Here is a 20,138-nt window from a genome sequence, read left to right on the forward strand (position 1 = left end):
TGGCCGCACCACTTGTTTACAATGAGGATGATTTGATTCCTGGAAGGCTGTAGGCCTAATGAACGTGATGAATAACACTAATGAAACACTGCATCAGAAGGACAAATTGATGCTCACTTATGTGTCACGGCCACAGTAGGCCTGTTCAATCGTACTGGACTTAATTAAAGGCTGCTTGACCTTAAATATTAATCACATTATTCTGTTGAGATTTAGCTTCCTCATGCAGATGCTGAATTAAGAATGACTCCATTAAAAGACAATGGCCAGCGCGCTGAAGACAGGCAGTGTGCGGAACAGAGGAACATCACTGCCAAGTGTTACTTAATGAAATGCATCTGTGCAGATGGTGTTTGGCCTCAAATAAAGATAAATCTGCTGCTTTCAAAACGTGGGAAGCTCACATTATCACCAGAAAGGCCGTTCACGAGGAAGGCCGCGAACTGTACGTTTCTGTCTGATTGACTGACCGTTCTTCAGCTTCATCCACACATAGCCGCACACCCAGCAGCATCAGAGGAAGTGAGATTTATGACCGTCTTGATAAGCAGAACACGTCGGCCTCAGGACACACTGAGACTCCCATTTTTTAAATGACTTCTTTTTGTGTGCAGACCTTCGTGTTTGTCTTTAAGCTCAATGAGGAGACTGCTCTGAAAGAACAAATGATTAAAAGAAAGATTTCAGGACGTCACGGCCAAGAAACGAGGAATCTAATTCTGATGAAGGCCACAAGTCGTCACAAGCTTCAGGAAATTTCCAGTAAGTGGAAACTTTCCCTAGAACAAAACACTGAAGGTGTGTTTTCAACTCTATGTTCAAAACTGTTAAAAAAAACATGTCTGATTTAATAAAAATCCAAGTGCACTGAAAAATGAAAGGTAATGAAACGAAGTGGGAAAAGATTGAAGCTGTTGAGCTAATTTTTATTTTCATTTACTTCACTCAATTTTTCATTATTTTTCCATCCAAAACAGATTTTTTGAGTATTAAATGTTTGCGTAAAAACGAAATGAATGCCGGAAACACAGCGTTCATTCTGTGGCGTGTCGCATGTTAAAAACAGGTTTGTGCTTCAGGTGTCCGCCTGTGCTGTAGGTGTGGTTGCTCGCGGCGCCCCCTGCCGGTGATGACGTGCACCGCCTCCCCCTCCCTCCCTCCCCCCGCCGTAGAGTCACGTGACACCAGCGGCAAGAAGCTGCAAACGGCGCTGACTGTGGGGCTGCGCGAGCCTCATCATCATCATCACTACCACCGCCACAACCACCGCAACGGCAGCGTAGAGAGCCGAGCGAGCGACCGGGGTCTTAAACGATTCGAGGAGCCGGGCGCCATGGCGGGCCTCCGCTGAAACGAGACCCAGATTTATCCTCTTTGTTCTCCCTCGACGCCTCGTCGTCTTTACGCGCCTCCGCCGAGGAGGGGCCGCCGAGGAGAAGCTCTCCCTTTCCGAGCGAAGGAGGAGGCAGGAGTAGCAACAGCAGCAGCAGCGGCGGCGACGGAGGCGGAGGCGGCAGCGGTTGAACCGGGGAGCTGTTTTCTACGGAGCGAGCCGAATGGCGGACCGTGAGGCGTCGCCGATACCGTTGGAGATCCGAGCCCGGCTGGCGGAGCTGGAGCTGGAGCTGTCAGAGGGTAAGAAATTAATAAAATTGCGGCGAAAAAAATGCCCAAGCCTCCTTCCCCCCCCTCCTCCTCCCCCTCCTCCTCCTCCTCCTCTTTTCCCTCGTTATCCCGTTATCTCATCACCACCATCATCATCATCCCCATCCACACCGGGCGCCTTCCTACTAACGGAATCTAACCGTTCATTCCTGCGGCCCCTTCCTCCTCCTCCTCCTCCTCCTGTCGTCCCCTCCCGCTCCTCCCATCCAGATGTTTGTCAGCCAGGGACCGGCCTGGCCAGCTCTCCGTAGCCGGGAGAGGGTGAGGGCAGAGCGGGAGCACACTGCGGGGTTCGGCCGCTGCTCTTTGTCTCGGCGGCGGTGCGTTAAAAAAATACACCCGACCGGCCCGTTGGCCCGCTTTGGGTCCGAAAGCCAACCCGTTGTTTGACCTTGAGATGTTGACACAATCCGCCGAGCCTACCTGCGTGCGTGCGCATGTGCGTGCGTGTGCGTGTGCGTGTGTGTGTGTGTGTGGTCGGATTTAATAATAGCATTGCGATGCAACGCTGCGTGACAGAGCAGCACAGAGGGCCAGTTCGGCCGTTTGATGCCCGTGATCTCAGCCTCCTGCCTCTGTGTTCTGGGCCTGTAGAGCAGCTGAGGATGAGGAGGATGCTTGGGAATATTTTTCACCTCCCCCCCCTCTCCTCCTCCTCCTCCTCCTCTCTTCCTCTCTTCTCTTTCCATACACAGATACAACAAACACTCTCTCTTTCTACGGCCCATTGAACCTCAATCACTGCAATCCACCCTGCTGTTATTTCAACACAACCCGTCTCAGATAGGAACAGAGCATTTCTGCCTTATATAATGGAGACGGCATATTTTATTCATACAGGCTCGGGAAGGCCTACATTGTGAGGGAGGAAGCCTAGATACGTCCTGGATGCGAGCCACCTCTTTGCCTGAATTGTCCATTTGTCGCGGACGGATGTGTTTTGGTGCCAAGGTGTGCACGGTTGGTCTGATTGTGATTCGTCGCAGCGAACGAGGCCCGATTACGCCGCTTCGCTTTGCAGCAGAAAGGTGAAGATGTTGATTCAGTTTTTGCTCGTCCGTCACTTTCGTCAGGTCTGCAGAAGCTGCAGTGAGAGCTGCCTCACCTGCGGCGATGTGCAGCTGAACGCGCCGTCTCAGGGCCTCCGGGATGGCGGAGGCTGAGCCTGCGAGGGTGTAAAATCTGGAGCGAACGCAGAATAATTCAGCCTGAGAAGTGTCAGACCAGCTTTAATCCACAAACATCAGACCGTCCCCTTTCCTTCTGATCGGCCTCATCATTCAGAAAAGCTTTTATTTTCTCTCACTGCGGTCACACACGCACACACGCGCACACACACACGCCGAGGTGAAACTGTGGCAGCTGCAGGCCTATTGGAGCTCCTAATCCAGCCGAGAGTGTTTATCAGAGCAGAACCTGCTGCTGGCAGATGTTATTAATGATGGAAACGGCGGGAGGAAGTGGAAACGTCACGCCCAAACGTCAGACAGCATGAAGCACTCCAAACGTTCAGGTGTGTGTGTGTGTGTGTGTGTGTGTGTGTGTGTGTGTGTGTGTGTGTGTGTGTGTTGGGCTGGCAGGGTTGTTGGTGGATCACAGCGGGATGAAGCCTGACAGGCCTCCTGATAGCGTGATGGACGTGTGAGTGTGTTCGTCTGTCGCTGTGGAAAACCGAGGGTGAGAGTGTGTGTGCGCTGTCGGTTTGTGTGTGTGTGTGTGTGTGTGTGTGTGTGTGTGTGAGGTTGTGTCCATGGATGGCGTCTGAAATTGGAAGGCAAAGAAAAGCTCAGATTTACTTTTTCAGTTTTACTTGTTTTATATTCGTCCAGATTCTGTATTTTTTAATAGTTTATCGATTGTTAAGTCTAAAATGTCATAAAAAAGTAAAAAAAATAGTGTCCATCACAAGCTCACACAGCCCAGATTGATGTCAAACAACGATTAGTCCATTAATCGGTTTCTAGATTTGATAATCAATTAGTCACTGAAGTCTTTTCTCTTTTAGCAAAAATGCCCCAAAATCACATATTGTAGCTTCTGAAATGTGAGCGTTAGCAGATTTTCCTCATTTTCTATCAGAGTAAAACTGAAAGTTTGCATTTTGATAAATCATAGTTGACATTTCTCACCATTTTTTGACATTTTATGGATCAAATCTCGAACAGATCAAAGTAGATTAATCAGTTATGTTCTTATTTCGTTAAAGATATGAAACAGAGCAGAAAATCTTCACGTCTGAGAAGCTAAATTTAGCATTTCAGCACACACTCAGTGAATCCAGTGAAGAGTTAAACAACACGCTGAAAACATGCAAAGATGGAGATGTTTCAAGCATCAATTAAAGGAATTAAAGATCCTGACTGAAAGTGTTTGTGAGGAGGTGAATACAGGAAGATGACGCTTTAAAGCCCCGTTTGTCTTTTTATTAGCGTTAAATAACATCTTGATCAAGATACCGTGTTTGAAAAGTGGAGAGTTTGCACCTTTGAGAGGCTGAAATCAGTTTTGGCTTTGAAGGAATTAACGAATGCACCATCCAGTCGTTTGCCTGATTAATCACTTCAATGAGTTGACGAGAGAAGGTGTCAAACATCTGAAAACATCCCACAGACGAACAGAAGAAGCCGCCTCCTCTGCAGAACGCCGACCTGCAGGAAGTCAAACAGGTGAAGAGCTCTGCTCCCACTAACGAGAGTTTGAGCCGTCACTGTTATTGAACCGCAGACTGATGAACCTCAGGCAACAATTTCCTGTCAGATGTGACGGCTCGCACGGCGGGATGGAACTTCTTACTCTTCGTCTTTGAGAAGACGAGCCGGCGCTCCACCTGTTTATTAGATAAACTCAGCAATCAGCCGAGCTCCGGCAGATAAGCTCCCTCGCTCAGTGTCGTCTGAATCACATCATCTCTGCCGTGTTACTGCGACCTCCGGGCGTTCAGGCGCTGTTCGGGAGCGTTTAGCCGGCGCTCTTATGCAGAGTGACTCGCGGGGACAAACGGGGCTGAGGGTGGACTCGTACAGGACGTCCTCGGGAGCTGTCAGAGGAGACGAACTGCAGCGCTGAGATTTCCTGCAGACCACAAAGTAGCTGCTTAAAACTCGCAGGGTGAACCTGTAGTCGATGCTGGTGGTGTGTTCAGTGTCCTCGGGAGGTTTTTTTTTGTTTGCGCGAGGCGTCACAAAGACAGGCTGTCCACACATTCGTATTTAATCCACAAAGTGCTGCTCAGGTGTGAAACCGACGGCACGTTTCTCCCCTCGGCCAAATATTTCACATCACATCAAAGCTGGTTGAACGTTTAGAGCCGCTGAAGGTAATTGTGGTGGTTTACTCCCGGATTCCTGCAGGTTCGGTCAATCTTTCAGTCTGTGTTTCCCCCGTTTGCACTGCTGCAGCCTCGCTTTCTGTCTGCGTTCAGGCGGCGGCGGCGGCGAGCGCGTCAGGCCTGAAGCGGTGCGTTTCAGGTCAGCGTGGTCTTGTTTTTCTGGGTCTGCAGTGCCTCACGCTGCAAAGACGCCAGTGATGCTCCCGAATAATCTGGGATTAAGTATTCTGTCGAGTTCATAGTTAAAGCTCGATGAACAAACGAACGGGTCGTGAAGCTGCTGTTGAAGCTCGGTTGGTGTAATGGGGAGAATTTGCGTAGCCTCGTTAATTGGCACCAAACCAGCTGATGGAAACGTTTTCTTTCTTTCTTGTGACATTTTAAAAGTTCTCTCACGTTTGCTTGACGTTAGTGATTTGTTTTCTCTGTTCTCTAAAGCGCTTTAGTGCTCAGTGGATCATTTCTGTGGTTAGCACATGTTTGAATCCAGCGTCTGTCCTGATGGTGAACCTGCTGAAGACGGCCTGAAGGACGAAACATGAGATTTCAGTCGGTCTTTTCCAGCTTCTCTAACGTGATTTTCTCCGTCCTCTGTCGTTGTAAATTGAATATTTTGAGTTTCGGACTGTTGGATGAACAAAACAAGATGTCAGATGGGATCGAATCAGAGAGGACTGTGCTGCTGGATCGTCGTGCTGTTACACTTTTCTTCATCCGTCAAATATCAAGAAAACAAAGAGGCTAAAACTTCTTCATCAGCAGCTGCACAAGACCTGAATGAAGTACTAGTTCACGGCGGCCACGATGGCAGCGTTTGGGACGTGACAGCCTCCGTCAGATCGGCGCGGAGGTTTGGTCGCCAACAGCAGACGAAGGTTAGATCCACCAGAACAAAAGGCGCGTGTTTCCGCTTTGGAAGCAGAAAGAAAGAGCGGTGACAGCTGGGCGAGGGCTGCGTCGGTGTGTTATGAAAATAGACGAGCTGTCAGTCACTGCTTGGAATGACGTCTGTCTCCATCACACGCCCGTTGAGCTTCATCACACAATGAGTCCGCTGTGGGCGGCTCCGTGGGTGCGTTGTGTAATGTGACTGTTCGCATCACAAAACTTCAGCCCCAGACTTTGTGATTGGCTGAAAATCAATATCATGATTTGTCGGATGATTGTTGTTTGAAACCTCCTCAGAGCTCCTGAACCGCTCCGACTCTTCTTCTACTGAACCGTCGACATCACGTGCGTTCAAGCACTGAAGACGAGCTGCGTGGTTTCAATGAAGACTCAGAGCGAAGAACTGATGAAGCTTCCTCTGAGAGAAATGTCGATCGCTGTGAAGAAAACACCAATAATAACATGCTAGAAATGGATTTGTTCCTAATGGAGCTCGACTCATAGAGGGCTGAGCGACATGCTGCCTTCACTGATTGTAAGCAACGACGACATCTGATCCATAAGGTGGAGGCGGGTCAGGCAGCCAATGAGGGCAGAGATCTAACAGGAGAAGTCTGTCTGGAATTCAAACACCTTAAATTTAATCCCGTTTTGGGCTAATCTGTGCATTAACTTGCATAAACGAACGATTGACGTGAACCCAAACTCATCATCTGCTCCTCCACACGGTGTTCGGAAGGTGTTTCTCTGCCGAGGCAGTGACGGATCAGGTGAGTTCAGCCTAAAACCAGGTTGAACTTTGATAACTGGTGAACCTTGAGCGTCGTTTACTGAGCGAAGACACCAAACACTCGCTGGGTTTAGCTTCACAAAGCAGAGAGCAGCTGCAGCGCAGGGTTATCCTCGATGATTGATTAATGAACGGTTACCCTGAACGTATCACAAGTCATCAGAAGCCACAGCGATGACTGTTTTCTGTCATCAGCCCAGAAGTGATCTGAATGATTATCTGCTCACAGCAAACTCTCATGTTTCTAGTTAATTATGGGCTGGTTATTTTTTGTCTTCACGTCCCCGTCGGCACGCCGACACGTCGCTTTGATGTGGCTTCAGGTGGTCAGAGCTAGCTTATCTGCCCTCGCTAGCTTGACCTTTAGCTCATCCGTGTTTTTCAGTGCGTTCCTCACAGCGAACCAGCTCTTTGAGTCCCTGGTCGTCCTCCTCGCCGACCGGCAGCGTATGGGTCTGAATCTTTGGACACAGCGGCCGGCTGACGGCCTCAGACCAGCGCTCGTCACGCTCTCTCCTCCCAGCTAACAGTGACCAGATCTTTGGCTGCGAGCCGTCCTCAGACGTGGCGGCTGGGTGCTCGTCGTAACGCGGTGCAGCGCTAAGAGCTAAAACGAGTAGATTCACGCAGTTTACATTGAGCTCATTGAAATGTTTCCACATGGAGCTTTTTCATTTTTTACTTCATAGGCTGCATTTAGCTCCAGGCCAGGCGATGCTGTTAGCGGTGTGTGTGTGTGTGTGTGTGTGTGTGTGTGTGTGTGTGTGTGTGTGTGTGTGTGTGTGTGCGCAACTTAACCAATAGACCAACGTGCCGCCAACAGTCAGAAATATTCTCAGTGTGTTGAAGTCGAACAGCGTTTCCTCTGCTGGCGTCTGAACCCACTGATCCACCAGGACGCCGGTTTGCTGGTTTGCTGCTGTTGTGGACATGACACTGTGATTGTGTGTGTGTGTGTGTGTGTGTGTGTGTGTGTGTGTGGGGCCCCTGGCTGTGCTGTGGACACATGCGTTGTTGGACGCTCCACAGTCCACACGGGTCGCTGCATGTGAGTGTGACAGCCCAAGGTCCAAACGCATGACGCATGCTTCAGCCCTGTGTGTGTGTGTGTGTGTGTGTGTGTGTGTGTGTGTGTGTGTGTGTGTGTGAGAGAGAGAGAGAGCCTGCCTGCTGGAGGTAGATTTGGTTACCATGGTGGCTTAGTGGGTGGACTGTCTGTTTATGATGATGTGATAAGGAAGAGAGATCCAATAAAAGCAGGATGCTGAGGAATAAAACAGCAGAGACAAGCAGTGTGAGATGAAGAGGAAGGTGGAGGACGGACGGATGGACGGACGGACGGATGGATGGATGGATGGATGGACTGATGGATGATGTCACACAGGTGTGCACAGCGAGCACACGTTGTCCAAAGATGCTGTGTAGTGTATAAAATCAGAGTTTTCTCGATGACACACAGCGTCTGAGCTGAGACAAAAACATGCTGCTGTTCTTGTGTCACACACACACACACACACACACACACACACACACACACACAGAGTCATGTTGAAGACGTCCTCAGAGAGAGGCAGCGCCAGCAGGAGCTCATCGCTTCAAAAACCGTCAGAAGTTCGACCATGTCGGCGGACAGAAGACGCGTTTGTCGTTGTCTTTACGTGGAGTCAGTTCCTGCTCAGGCATCGAAAACAAGCAGCGACGTCGCCTCCGTCAGCCGCGCTCCACCCTCTGATGACGAAACGAGCTCAGATCACAAAACACTGAATTCAGAACAACTAAAAAGCCAAACATGGAACGAAGTTAAAGGCGTTTTATTGGGCCCAACATCTGTTTGTCAGCTGACTTATATTCAAAAAGTTCAAAGAGTTCATGTTTGCAGAGTCACAGAGAAACTAATGATCTTTATAGGAGTAACAGAAGGGGAGAGTTCCTCAGTCCGACGCTGCTGTCCTGCCCTCTCTGATCGACGTCTGAACTTGTCCTTCAGGATCAAACTGAGGAGGGAAACAGAAGTTTAGCACACGGGCCGTCACAGGCGTGTGGGGAACTCAGCAGAATGAGCGTTTCAGAGAGCTCAGACCTTTGGGCCATCGATCGTCCCTCAGCTGCGTCCCGTGAAGACAGCCGAGTGTCAGAGAGCAGCGAGGAGACGGAGACGAGCGCCAAGGCTGCCGGTACACGCTGCCGTGACACACACGCACACACGCACTCACCCTGGCAGGTATCATTAACCCACTTCTCACATCTGACGCTCCAAATCCAAGATGGCCGGCTCGGGCCTTCTCCAGGAGAACCGTTGCTAGGCAACTCCCTCCCTGCTCTGCTGCGCTGCAAGTGGAAGATGGCGTCTCCCCGTGGACCGCGTGTGTGTGTGTGTGTGTGTGTGTGTGAGAGAGAGAGAGAGAGAGAGAGAGAGTAGAAGCAGGAATGTTGTTATGCTGCGGTTGATCTGAGAAAAGGCCTCAGATATAACACACACACACAAACACACACACACACGCACACACACACACACACACACACACACACACACACACACACACTCAGAGCAGCACAGATGAGCAGATTGGACCCAGATGTTCTGGCCGTCCTCCACGCTCAGATTGTGAAATGCAGACTCTCGTCGTTCCGCGTCTCTCTCTGTTTGTAAAAACCTTCTCCATCAGTCTGTCTGTCTGTCTGTCTGTCTGTCTGTCTCCATCTATCTGTCTGTCTGTCTGTCTGTCTGTCTGTCTGTCTGTCTCCATCTGTCTGTCTCTCTGTCTGTCTGTCTCCATCTGTCTGTCTCTCTGTCTGTCTGTCTCCATCTATCTGTCTCTCGGGCAGCAGGAAGTGCGGTGCTGACTGAGCGCGCTCAGTGGAGACATGATGTTTGATTTGTAGTCCAGAGGAATATTTTGTCCAAAGATGATTCTCTCTGTAAGAAGTGGCTCTCCTGGAAGCTGGATCTTGAATCTGTAGCTCGTAGAAAAGATTAGTTAGCATCATAGTTAATTTGCGAGCAGCAGAAGCACAGCTGGACATGTCCTCGAGCCGCTCACTCAAAAACACAATCTGTGTGCAAACAGCTGAGTTCGTCTCTGCTGTCACCGCTCAGGTGTGAGAATTTCACTTATTTCAGAGGAAACAACAGCTTCAAACGCAGCAACAACAAATACGACTGGTGAGTCCAGATTTGGGGAAAAGCTGATGGATGTTAGAAAAAGTCACCTGGTGAGTGAGGACCAATCAGTTAATCCCACAACAAGTACAGTGTGTGACACTGCCGGATCAAGATTCTTCCTCCATCGCTGTCCACAGACTCATCAGTGAGCCTCACTGTTCTCCTTCATCACCATGAACACACACACATACACACACACACACACTCAGTACAGCACCAAATGTGGATTCATCCGCCGCTGAAAATAGTCCCAACAGATGCTCTGTTTCCAGTGAGCAGCGTTTTTACAGATTACTGCACCTTTTTTAATCCTTAATCTATTTTTTTGACCCATTTTTCAAAGATTTCTGTCTTCAGCTGAAACATTGTTGGTTTTGATTTTTTCATTGCATCAAAGAAACTTTACAGTATTTTTGGCTGTAACTTGAAACACAAGAGTTTGTGTCTTGAATTGTACGTTTTCGTCAGTTTTTTAAAGCGGTGAACAAAAACAGCTTTCAGCTTCATCATTGGCTGCTGTCATGGCTAACAGCTAGCTATTTGGGACCAGTCTACTTCCTGGAACAAAGGCAAAGGCTGATGCCTGAAATGTTTGACTTCAGCGAAACGTCTCTGATCTTTTTCTTCTTCTGCGTTTGACTGTTCTGTTGCTGTTCCCAGCATGCCGTTTGGCGGTGTAACAGATAATAGGTTCCCCCGTCACTACACCACACAGTGTGTACTTCTGGTGGTAGTAACGCGCTACTTATAAATATGCACCGCAGATCTGGAGCTCACACTCGTCAGCACACTTCCTTGGGCCGCCCACCGGGTGTGAAGTCCGTCGGATGAACGCCAGTCGGGAAAATGGACGGACAGACTCTCAGATTGGCTGAGGTGCACATCTGTCAGCTGTCTTGTTTATAGCTCGTTATCACACCAGCGTGCTCGCGCGCCCGCTCTTGTTTTGCTGCGTTTCTTTCCTGGTCGCGTTTGATTGGCTCCCTGTCGCTGGCGAGTTAAACATCTCTGCGGCAATCAAATAAAAATCACTAATTAACAGCAGTTTAACAGCATTTAATGAGGACAAACGAGGAGGTATTAGCTCACATTAGCCCTGCTGCGAGGATCCTGGGGAGCTGTGATTGACAGGCGGGGGCGGTGGTTGCGAGGGGGGCATCAATGGTTGCCTAGGCAGCGAGAACCCCCCTCAGGGATTGTAATGAGCCTCTCCGTGGCCCACCCCCCCCCCTCGCTGACCTCTGCTGTCACTTTCTGAGTCAGACTCGGCCTGAAAAGTCGAATCTTCCTGTAAAACTGCTGCTGACGCTGTGAAGACGCTTCGTTATCGCGCAGTTTGTTAAAGTGACAATGGAAAAATCTTCTTTTGCTTTGATGACTGGTGTAAAACAAAAGGCGCTCAGCTTGCAGGCAGCTCATGAAAAGCTCTGTGTGCTCTTTGTGTCTGGTTGGTCGTTCGTGGGAAACTCCACAGGAGGCTGTGTGGAGCACAGAGGACGGACAGCGGAGTTAGCATTAGCAGCTAAAGTCACCATGAGGCCACGGAACAAAAGCTGCACTTTCACAAACACAAACCTTAAAAACAGGAATTAGATTGAGCCAAACTGGTGGAAATACAAAAATTAAGAGATGAATAAACTCAGTCTTCAGCTCTGAAGACATAAAGTGAAAATGGGCGGCTAGCGGGCCGCGTTAGCTCGCCGTGATGTCCAGTTTTCGGCTTTTAAAAACTGCTCACGCCAACATCGGAGCCGTAGTTCAGACGTGTCGGCGCCAAACACGAAGCCTGAAAAGCAAACAAAGATGGACGCCGTCCATCAGTGAAGGTCTGCGGCTGAAGGTGATCGACCCAAATCAAAGGAACGCGGTGTTTTCACTGTCAGCGCGTCCTGTTAGTCCTCAAAGACACGAGCTGTCTCCTCTCTGCTGCAGCGTCTCCACTCATGGTTGTTGTCTAAAGTGACAGCAGACGGCGGCATCCCGACGTTTGACAGCACTTTGTTTGAAGCACCGTGCTGGAAACACTGGGCGGCTGATGGTTTGGACATGTGGTGTAAAAACACAGCAGTGACACCAAACCGACTCCCTGATTTAACCCTCGTCGTCTCCTGTGGGACACGAGGACACGACCAGCTCCTTCTGTCCGTCCTTCACACTGCAGGAGTCCGTCTTCTGTGATGGAAACTGCTACACTGCAGTACAATGTCCAAACTCAGCTGTCGAAAACAAGAGAAAGAGCGATGAAATGAGGGAAATGTTCCTTAAAATAAGCTAAATGATCTGCCAGCAGAGCAGGAAAGTCTCACTCACTAAGATTTAAGAGTCTTTAGCGTCAAAGTCAGAAAACAAGCACACATGACAGGATGCAAAGGAAGTCTGACTTCAACAAAGCGGCTTTGTTCTCGTCAGCGCCGATCAAACACATTCATCGTTCTGCACATGTGACTGAAGCTCAGTGAGGAGGCGCCGATGACGTTCTGTTAGGACAAAAAGCTTGAAACAGGTGCTGCCTGGTAAGAAGATGTTTCATCTTACCTTGATGTCAGTGTTTGCGGTGGAAACACGGAGCTTCTTGTGTGTTTGTGTCCTGAAATGAGAGCAGACCTGCAGACCGGAGCAGTTTGTGCTAATGTTGGTTCGACAGCGTGATGATGAGGAAGAAATAAACGGCCTTTAGAGAGCAGCTGACCAGTCTGTGCAAAGCATCAGTCCTTTTTTTTCTCTCCTCTTTCCATCATTACTCATCCCGCCACTTATTTTACGTTGTTTGAGTTCCGTTTTACATTTTTCTATGTTTTCACCTTTAACGAACAGTCGTCGTCAAAGGACTGGCAGAGACAGACGAGGTCGAGTGGCGCGAGGCTCGGCGTCGTGCTCATGTGGTGTCGGTGCGGCCGGCCGGCAGCACGGCCTCTGGAGCAGCACTGAAAGATGTTTTGTGAACGGATCAGGACGCTCGCCGCTCCGCCGTCACCGGCTCTCTCACTCTCTATTTCTATTTGTTTGCAGGGGACATCACTCAGAAGGGTTATGAGAAGAAGAGGCACAAGCTGATCAGGGCATATGTTCCACATGCTGGAGGTAATTTAGCAACCTCTGACCTCCCCACACACACCCCCCCCTCCCACCCCAGGCTAAAATATTCCCATACCACCACCGGGCATCGATCTGGTATCATGACAAATACAGTTGCGCTGATACTCGACTCTATCGATTCAGTCTTCAGCCGTCGCCATTAGTGAATGTAGGTTAAGACTCCCCAGAGCTCAGCTTGCGCCTGCTCCTCTGTGTGTGAACACACAGCTGAAACACACACACACACGCACACACACACGCACACACACACGCACGCACATCCACCACACAGCCGGGGGCCTTCCTCGTCACTCATCACGGGGGTGTAGCTTCACGGGCGCGCTGAGGGAGATTCTGTCCACGAGCAGCTGCACAGCGAACGCATTGTTATGATTTTATTCTGTTATTTTTCAATTATTTTGGTTTATGAAGTCAGAAAAATATGATTTTTCTGCCGAATCAAATCATCTCCATGTTTGTTTTTCCTTTCTTGCACTTCTATTTATTGCTTTTTGTGAAACGTGTGTGTGCATATGTGTGTGTGTGTGTGCGTCTGTGTGTGTGTGTGTGTGTGTGTATATGTGTGTGTCCGTCCGCCTGCTTGTCTGCTTGCCTCTGTAGGTATGGAAGGGCCCATGTCCCATCGGCCCCCCCTCGGCCCTCCCTCCGCCGCCCGTTTCCACCGGCGGCGAACGTCCGGCACCAGAGACGAACGCTACCGATCAGGTACAGAAGCTCCGCCTCCTGAGCAGTCACATGACTGCGGCTGAAAGGATGCTAAATTAAAATATGCAGATGTTTTCAGTGCTGTTATTTAATGTGACCCGCAAACAGTTACTCAGACGTCATGTCCTCAGTGTTTAAGCAGCTTTTACTCTAACTAAAAGAGCTGACAGAGCTCCTCCACAGCTGCAGACGTGTCTTCACAGCACCTCTGTGTAATGACGCTCGTGTCAGACACGCGTGGCTCTGATTGGTTGTTCCCTCCCTCCTCAGCTCTGATGCTCCTCCAGTGAGCTCACGTGGTTTAAGATGTAAACGGCTGCAGTTAAATGTCTTTAAATCAAATCACTTCCCTCGCTACAAAATTAGAAATTAGAGAAGAAGAAGGCTAGTTTGGACCGTGGCGTCCTGTAGGAGACAGCCAGCTCCGCCGAGCTTCCACTGAGACTCAACATAACTGTGTTAGCTTGCTAAAAGTGGAAAAGTCATTGGCATTAAGATTTAACTGGATTCATATTTCACTGCCGTTTATTGCCACTCAGGCGGCTCCAGCGTGGCAAACCGGCCGAGGTTAAACTGAGATTAGCTCTGCTTCCAGGGCAGAGAAGTGTTTCTAAAGTCCAATCTGCTGCAGCACAAACACTCACAGACCGAGTGAGACAGTGTCCTGCTCTGCGTCCCTCTGTCTCAGACGTCCACACCGAGGCCGTGCAGGCCGTGCTGGCGCGACACGTGGAGAGGAAGGTGGCCGTGCCGATGCCCTCCAAGAGACGCTCGCTGGTGGTGCAGACCTCCATGGACGCATACACGCCTCCAGGTGACGAGACACACGCCAGCGCACACACACACACACGCACACACACACACCTCCTGCACACGCTGCACACACCTGAACGTCTTCTGAAGCCAGAGCAGGGTTCAAGAGCAGCTCAGGTGTGCGTTTATAGGAGTTCGATCAGTTTCCTGTGACTTTGAAGGGATTAAAAAAAAAGCTTGGAAAGTGAAAAAGACACACACACACACACACACACACACACACACACACACATGCTGCCTGGTTATCTGAGCTGAACCGGGTCGTGACCCCGGAGAGGGCGCCCTGAGCCCAGACAGGATTATGTCGTAATGCTGCGTCTCTGCCTCTCAGACGCTGAGAGAGACTCATTTCCCCAAAAACTGCCAGCGAGGACGTTTCCTGCGTCCTCTGACAGAGCGACGGTGAAAACAAGCCGCGCACGCCGTGACGCTGCAGTCAGCTGCTGTAGATGTGGCCCGCCACCAGAAACTCTGCGACCACAGGAAGCTGGCTCCCATTGGATGGTGAAATCGACCTTTAGCTCCAACGTGAGCTCCTGAGATTGAACACAGTCAGAGCTGGTGACATGATTCGGGTGCTGATTGGATTGTAATGAAGGAAACTGCTTTTTAGCCTTTGAGTCTGACGCCTCCTCAGAGCTTCACTTTAACTGGTGGCTGCAGATCTGAGGCTGTTCTCGTAGCTCGCGCCTCTTTAGAAGTGGACTGAATCGTCCTCTCACGTTACTTAAGTTTAAGGAGTGACTTTCTGTGGGCCGGCTCGTCGGTGTTCACATGATTAGCTCTTATTTAAAGAACTGAATTCGGTCTCTGCGGTTCTTTTCTGAAGTGCAGCCTGAAGCCAGTTTTAACTAAATTGGTTCTTGTGGCTGTTCTACGTGAGCTGACTAATTATTGACATTTCGGGTGCGAGCTGGAGAGCCGGCGGTCTGCTCTGCCACTCAGACGTCACGGAGCTTCGCTGGTGAATCTTTGAACCTTTGTTTGACTGAATAGAGACAATTAAAGCCCGACTTCAGATCTGTGGATCATCACTGGACTCGTGTTCGATTCTTTCACTGGATAGCATCTTAAAGTGGAATTATTCTCTTTAACTAGCTCGACACTGACTTGCACAACGTGGCCAATGGGGCTGAAGTCAAAGCTCTGAGCAGGCCGGTCCAGGTCTTCCACACCAAACTTTGTGTCGTTTCCTTGATTGGAGCTGAGGGGCCTCAGACAAGAAGTACACCAAGTATTAATTAGAGGCGTCCACATACTTTCCCCATACATCTAGAGTGTATGGCCCCAAACCAGTTACACCAGTTCAATATCTGTCAGTGGTGTGGAGAGCAGCCACAAACCAAACGAGCACAGGAGTGTGTCCTTCCTGTTGGCCACGCGGTGCGTGTACACAGCAGCCTGAATGATCATCGTGCTAAGCTAACGAAGACGTTCGTCAAACGTGTCGTTTTAGAGGATTTTTCACTCCGAGTTTTACAAATATTTTCAGAGTTTTACAAATATTTTCCTGCCACACAAAACTCTTTTCTTCCATGCGGCTGATTTTAATGTGCCAAAGCTTTTTGCCATCAGTAAACCTGTTTCTGTTGAAGAATGAAATGTTGACAGTTTGATTGATGCCTTTCTCATATCTGTTCGCTAAATCTGAAGCTGGAACCAGCAGCCCGTTAGCTTAGCTTAGCATTAAAAGTGGTGCTAACAAGCATCTCTGCAGCTCACCTGTCACCATGTTATACCTGGAAATGTAAAAAAACAGGTTGTGGTTACATACAGGACTATTTCCTGGCTCACATTTAACAGACAGGTATGAGAGTGGCGTCAGTTAGCGATTGAGTGGCGTTAGCTCGCGCTGCCCGCTCATGTTGTGTTCATGTTGTGTTCATGTTGTGTGTTTTCTGTTTACAAATAATGGCGGTCACTGACTCTCACCAGGCCTGTCCCCCCTGTGCTCAGACTCGTCGTCGGGCTCAGAGGAGGAGGCGGGGCCGGGCGACGACATGTCGGGCATGGAGCACTGGATGAGCCGCCCGTCCCAGTTAGGCCCCGCCCACCTGGGCTCCACCTCCTCCTCGTCCTCGTCCACGCAGAGCGGAGGCAGCGGCAACGCCGGGCGGCTGGCCGACTCGCTGGCGCACACGCACATCTCGCACCTGGCGCACACGCACCTGGCGCACACGCACCTGGGCCAGTCGCACCACCAGCAGAGCCACCTGTCGCAGTCACACCACGGTAAGACGGCGCGCTTCAGGTGTGTCAGAGCAGAGCCAGGAAGAAGCATCCTGCATCGCCACGTGTGGATGTTTTCTATGAAGACTTCTGTATAAAGCACCTGTGTTTTTAAAGGTTTAAAGGATCAGAAGAAGAGTCAAAGCAGGAAGTGTACGAATAGAAATCTACAGCGTCTGTCTTTCATTTGACCACATTCTGCAGATATCAGATGAAAGAGCCTGAATGAAATAGTCCAACATGTGGCGACATTTAGATTTAAATTAGGATCTGATCAAAGAATAAATTAACAGGATTCTGAACCCGACCGGACGTTTGATGTCAGATTTGGTGTTTCGCTGTTTTCAACACTTTGATATTCAGTCCTCCAGAGCGTCTCACCGTCTTCTCACCAGTGATGCATCTACTCTGACATGAGTCGCTGTTTCCTGTTACCTTTGACTGTAAGACACCCGCGTGCACGTGTGTGTGTGTGTGTGTGTGTGCGCGTGCAGGTATCGGCCACCTGTCTCTGAAGAGGAAGGGAGCTCTGAGTGTGGCGGAGAACGGAGGGTCTCTGCGGCGATCCTGCGAGTTTGGATCCGACATGCTGTGGCCACCGCCGCTGGAGTCAGACGGTGAGTCAGCGCGTGAAGGGCTTTAATCAAACCCTCACTTCTTCACTGTCTGCTGCTGATCTGAAGGACACTGAAGTTACTGACAGGCTTCGTGTAATAAGGTCACTCGCTTTGTTGTTTATTTCTGCAGATTTCTGTAAAATAAATCAGGTTTTATTCAGAATTTCTCCACTTTGTGTCAGAAAATGAGCTCTCATTTCGCTCTGAGTACACAAAGGAGGCATTGTTTTGGAGCAGGTATTGTGCTGAATGGATTTCCCACCATGCCAGACCTCATTCTCTGGCGTGTGCGTGAGGGATGTGACCCACATTAACAAAGGAAAGGGCCGTCGCGTTGTGTTTAATTCGCCATAAGAGCAACTGAACGAGGCACTTGACAAACAGCGCAGTGATAAATATGAACAATGACTCACCACCGGCTGTTTGTGTCCGTCTACCTCTCCCTCCATCCGCCCGCCCCCCCCCCGCAGAGAATCACTCGGCCCCCCCGGACGTGACGGGCTACTCGTCGGACTCGTCCCACTCCCACACCGAGCGTCACCACATGGCCAACATGGGAACCATCGCCAGGAACACGCAGAAGTACGGCAACGCCGAGCGCATGGAGACCGGTGATGGTAAGAGCGGCCTCCTCCTCCTCCTCCTCGCGCCTTCGTCCTGCTCCCAAAGCGGAGCCTCAGAATAAAGATGCTGAAGACAGGCGGATAAAAATAGAAACTCCTTCATCAGGAGGTGAGCTCTAATTGGACCGCCGCCTCAGAGAAGTGACCAGTTACACGGTCTGTTCATGTCGCTCCCCTGGATGAACAGATTGGACTTTTCTTTTTTATTGTTTTGAAGCATCTCTGTTCTTTCCCAGCATGCCTCACAGTCACGCAGTCACAGTTAGGAAGCGGAGGGCCGTTCACAGCGAGCATCGTCTGCTCCGTCCCAGCTGAGAATTGAACGCTTCGCTCCAGAAAAGCAGCGTTTCGGCTCAATTCTCTCCTGTGAAGCCGTCCAGACGTTTGAGATCACGAGGCAGACTCCAGTTAACTGACAACACTTTGCTTTGAACTGTCACTGATCAGATAATGAGGACGCTCTTACAAACAGTCCAGGCCACCGCTCTCCTTCTCCACTGTGCAGACTCGGCCCAAAGCGTTACCTCACCCCGTGTGTGTGTGTCTGGGGTTCTTACAGGTGTTCCGGTCAGCAGTCGCGTGTCAGCTAAAATCCAGCAGCTTGTGAACACGCTGAAGCAGCCTCGCAGACCTCCGCTACGAGAGTTCTTTGTCGATGACTTTGACGAACTTCTGGAGGGTTAGAGACCGTCTTTGATTCTGCATGACTCATGATTCTGTCTGATTTAAGTTTCAGTGTGTCATCCAATCTACCTTCATACTTGGGAGGCATGAGTGACGCTCTCAGTGGTTTCCTTTAATAACGCAGTGAACTGAGTCGGGCAGGTGAGAGCTCGTGTTCGGGTCCGCCTCGTTCTGTCGAGCTTTTGTGGAGGGGGATCCAACCGGTGCCACGAGGAAAGTAACTGAGTACATTTACTCAAGGGCTGTGCATGAGTCTGTTCTGTTCATGACACTTTCTGCTTCACTACATTGAACCTGTCAGCTTCAGTTATTTATTAAATGTTCTGTTGTAAGTTAAACTCACCGACAGCTGAAACGAGCAGTCGATCGTTCACTTCAGCAGGAAGTTGATTGGCAGCGCTTCTGATCATCGTTTAAATCCCTTTTCAGCTTCTCACGTGAAGATTTGCTTCTCTTCCTTCGACTGATCGTCACGTCTTCGTAATCATTTAGTTCCCAATCCGAACGATCAATCGATCGATGGAGAAAATAATCAGCTGATTGATCCAGAATGAAAAGAATCGTTAGTTTCAGTCCTTCACTAAACAGTTGACAGTGAGCTCCACCTCAACCAGTCGAGAGCAGTTCAGGAGCTAAACGCAGTTCAGTCAGTCGGCTCACATGCAAACGTTTATTTATTTATGTCGATGCAGCGCAGCAGCGTAGTTACTGCGTGTCTGCCCTCTCAGCACCTCCTCGCTCCCTGCAGCACAGGGAGGAAGACTGAGGGGTGATGATAGCAGATATCCTCCTCCTGGGACTTGAATCAGAGCCTGCAGGGGGAGGCTGAGGTGGTGGTGGGGCTGAAGAAAGCAAAACATCAGCAGCAGCGAAGGTCGGAGCAGAGCAGCGAGCAGAGGAGGAGCTGGAGAGCTTGGACGGAGCGCCCAGTGGAAAGCATGCGTCGGACAGGCGGCGCAGGGAGGCGTGAGCTGCAGCCCGTCGGAGTCAGGACGAACCCCCACTGCACCCCAACACGCTCGTCTGTTCGTCATCAGTCCGTACATGTAGACAGAGAGTGGAGCTGTCCGTCTCCATCAGTTTGAAGGCCGTAATGAGCTCCGTCTGAAGACTGATGTGAAGAGATGAGAGGAGCCGGGCTCTGCTCAGAGGTCCTCACAGAGGGTTTTCAGATGTGCGTCGGGGAGTTTTGAGCCCAGAGATCTCAGTCTGAGGTCCGTCTGCCTCCTCTGTCTTCGTCTGCTCGTTTCCACTCTGTGCGTTTTAGTTTTCGTTTCTCAGAAAAAGCTTCAGACAGAAGGTGTCGACTGGTGTTGATGCAGTGGCTCAGGTTGAATCCCCCCCCCCACACACACACCTCCTCTCTCTGCTCTCTAAACTGCACATTAAAGGGAATCAGCTGTCCACTCACACATTTATTTTACAAATTCCCACAGTACATCTGTGTTAATAACAAGTACGCCTAATTAATTATCGGCGTATCTGAGTGTGATAACGACTTCTCTGCAGCTGCCTCGCTGCCGCTGGCTTTGGCTAA

The 20,138-nt window shown here is 50.0% G+C and overlaps 1 protein-coding gene across 4 annotated transcripts in view; it reads left to right on the top strand.

The window, feature by feature from the left end:
* Window positions 1-1,200: 1,200 nt before the first annotated feature.
* LOC143339698 (disco-interacting protein 2 homolog C-like) overlaps window positions 1,201-20,138 on the top strand; it is a 39,398-nt gene continuing 20,460 nt past the window's right edge. Inside the window, exons 1-8 of one of the 4 annotated variants that reach the window (XM_076761077.1) lie at window positions 1,201-1,635; window positions 12,844-12,915; window positions 13,531-13,635; window positions 14,324-14,449; window positions 16,384-16,680; window positions 17,172-17,294; window positions 17,765-17,911; window positions 18,477-18,596. In XM_076761077.1, coding sequence (XP_076617192.1) covers window positions 1,557-1,635; window positions 12,844-12,915; window positions 13,531-13,635; window positions 14,324-14,449; window positions 16,384-16,680; window positions 17,172-17,294; window positions 17,765-17,911; window positions 18,477-18,596 — 1,069 coding nt within the window. In that variant the 5' untranslated portion in view covers window positions 1,201-1,556. Of the gene's footprint in view, window positions 1,636-7,664; window positions 8,056-12,843; window positions 12,916-13,530; window positions 13,636-14,323; window positions 14,450-16,383; window positions 16,681-17,171; window positions 17,295-17,764; window positions 17,912-18,476; window positions 18,597-20,138 lie in introns of those variants that run through there. The other 3 variants (XM_076761078.1, XM_076761081.1, XM_076761080.1) reach the window with 3 other exon arrangements.

The sequence above is a fragment of the Chaetodon auriga genome, chromosome 21 (genome assembly GCF_051107435.1).
Source record: "Chaetodon auriga isolate fChaAug3 chromosome 21, fChaAug3.hap1, whole genome shotgun sequence".
Lineage (NCBI taxonomy): Eukaryota > Metazoa > Chordata > Actinopteri > Chaetodontiformes > Chaetodontidae > Chaetodon > Chaetodon auriga.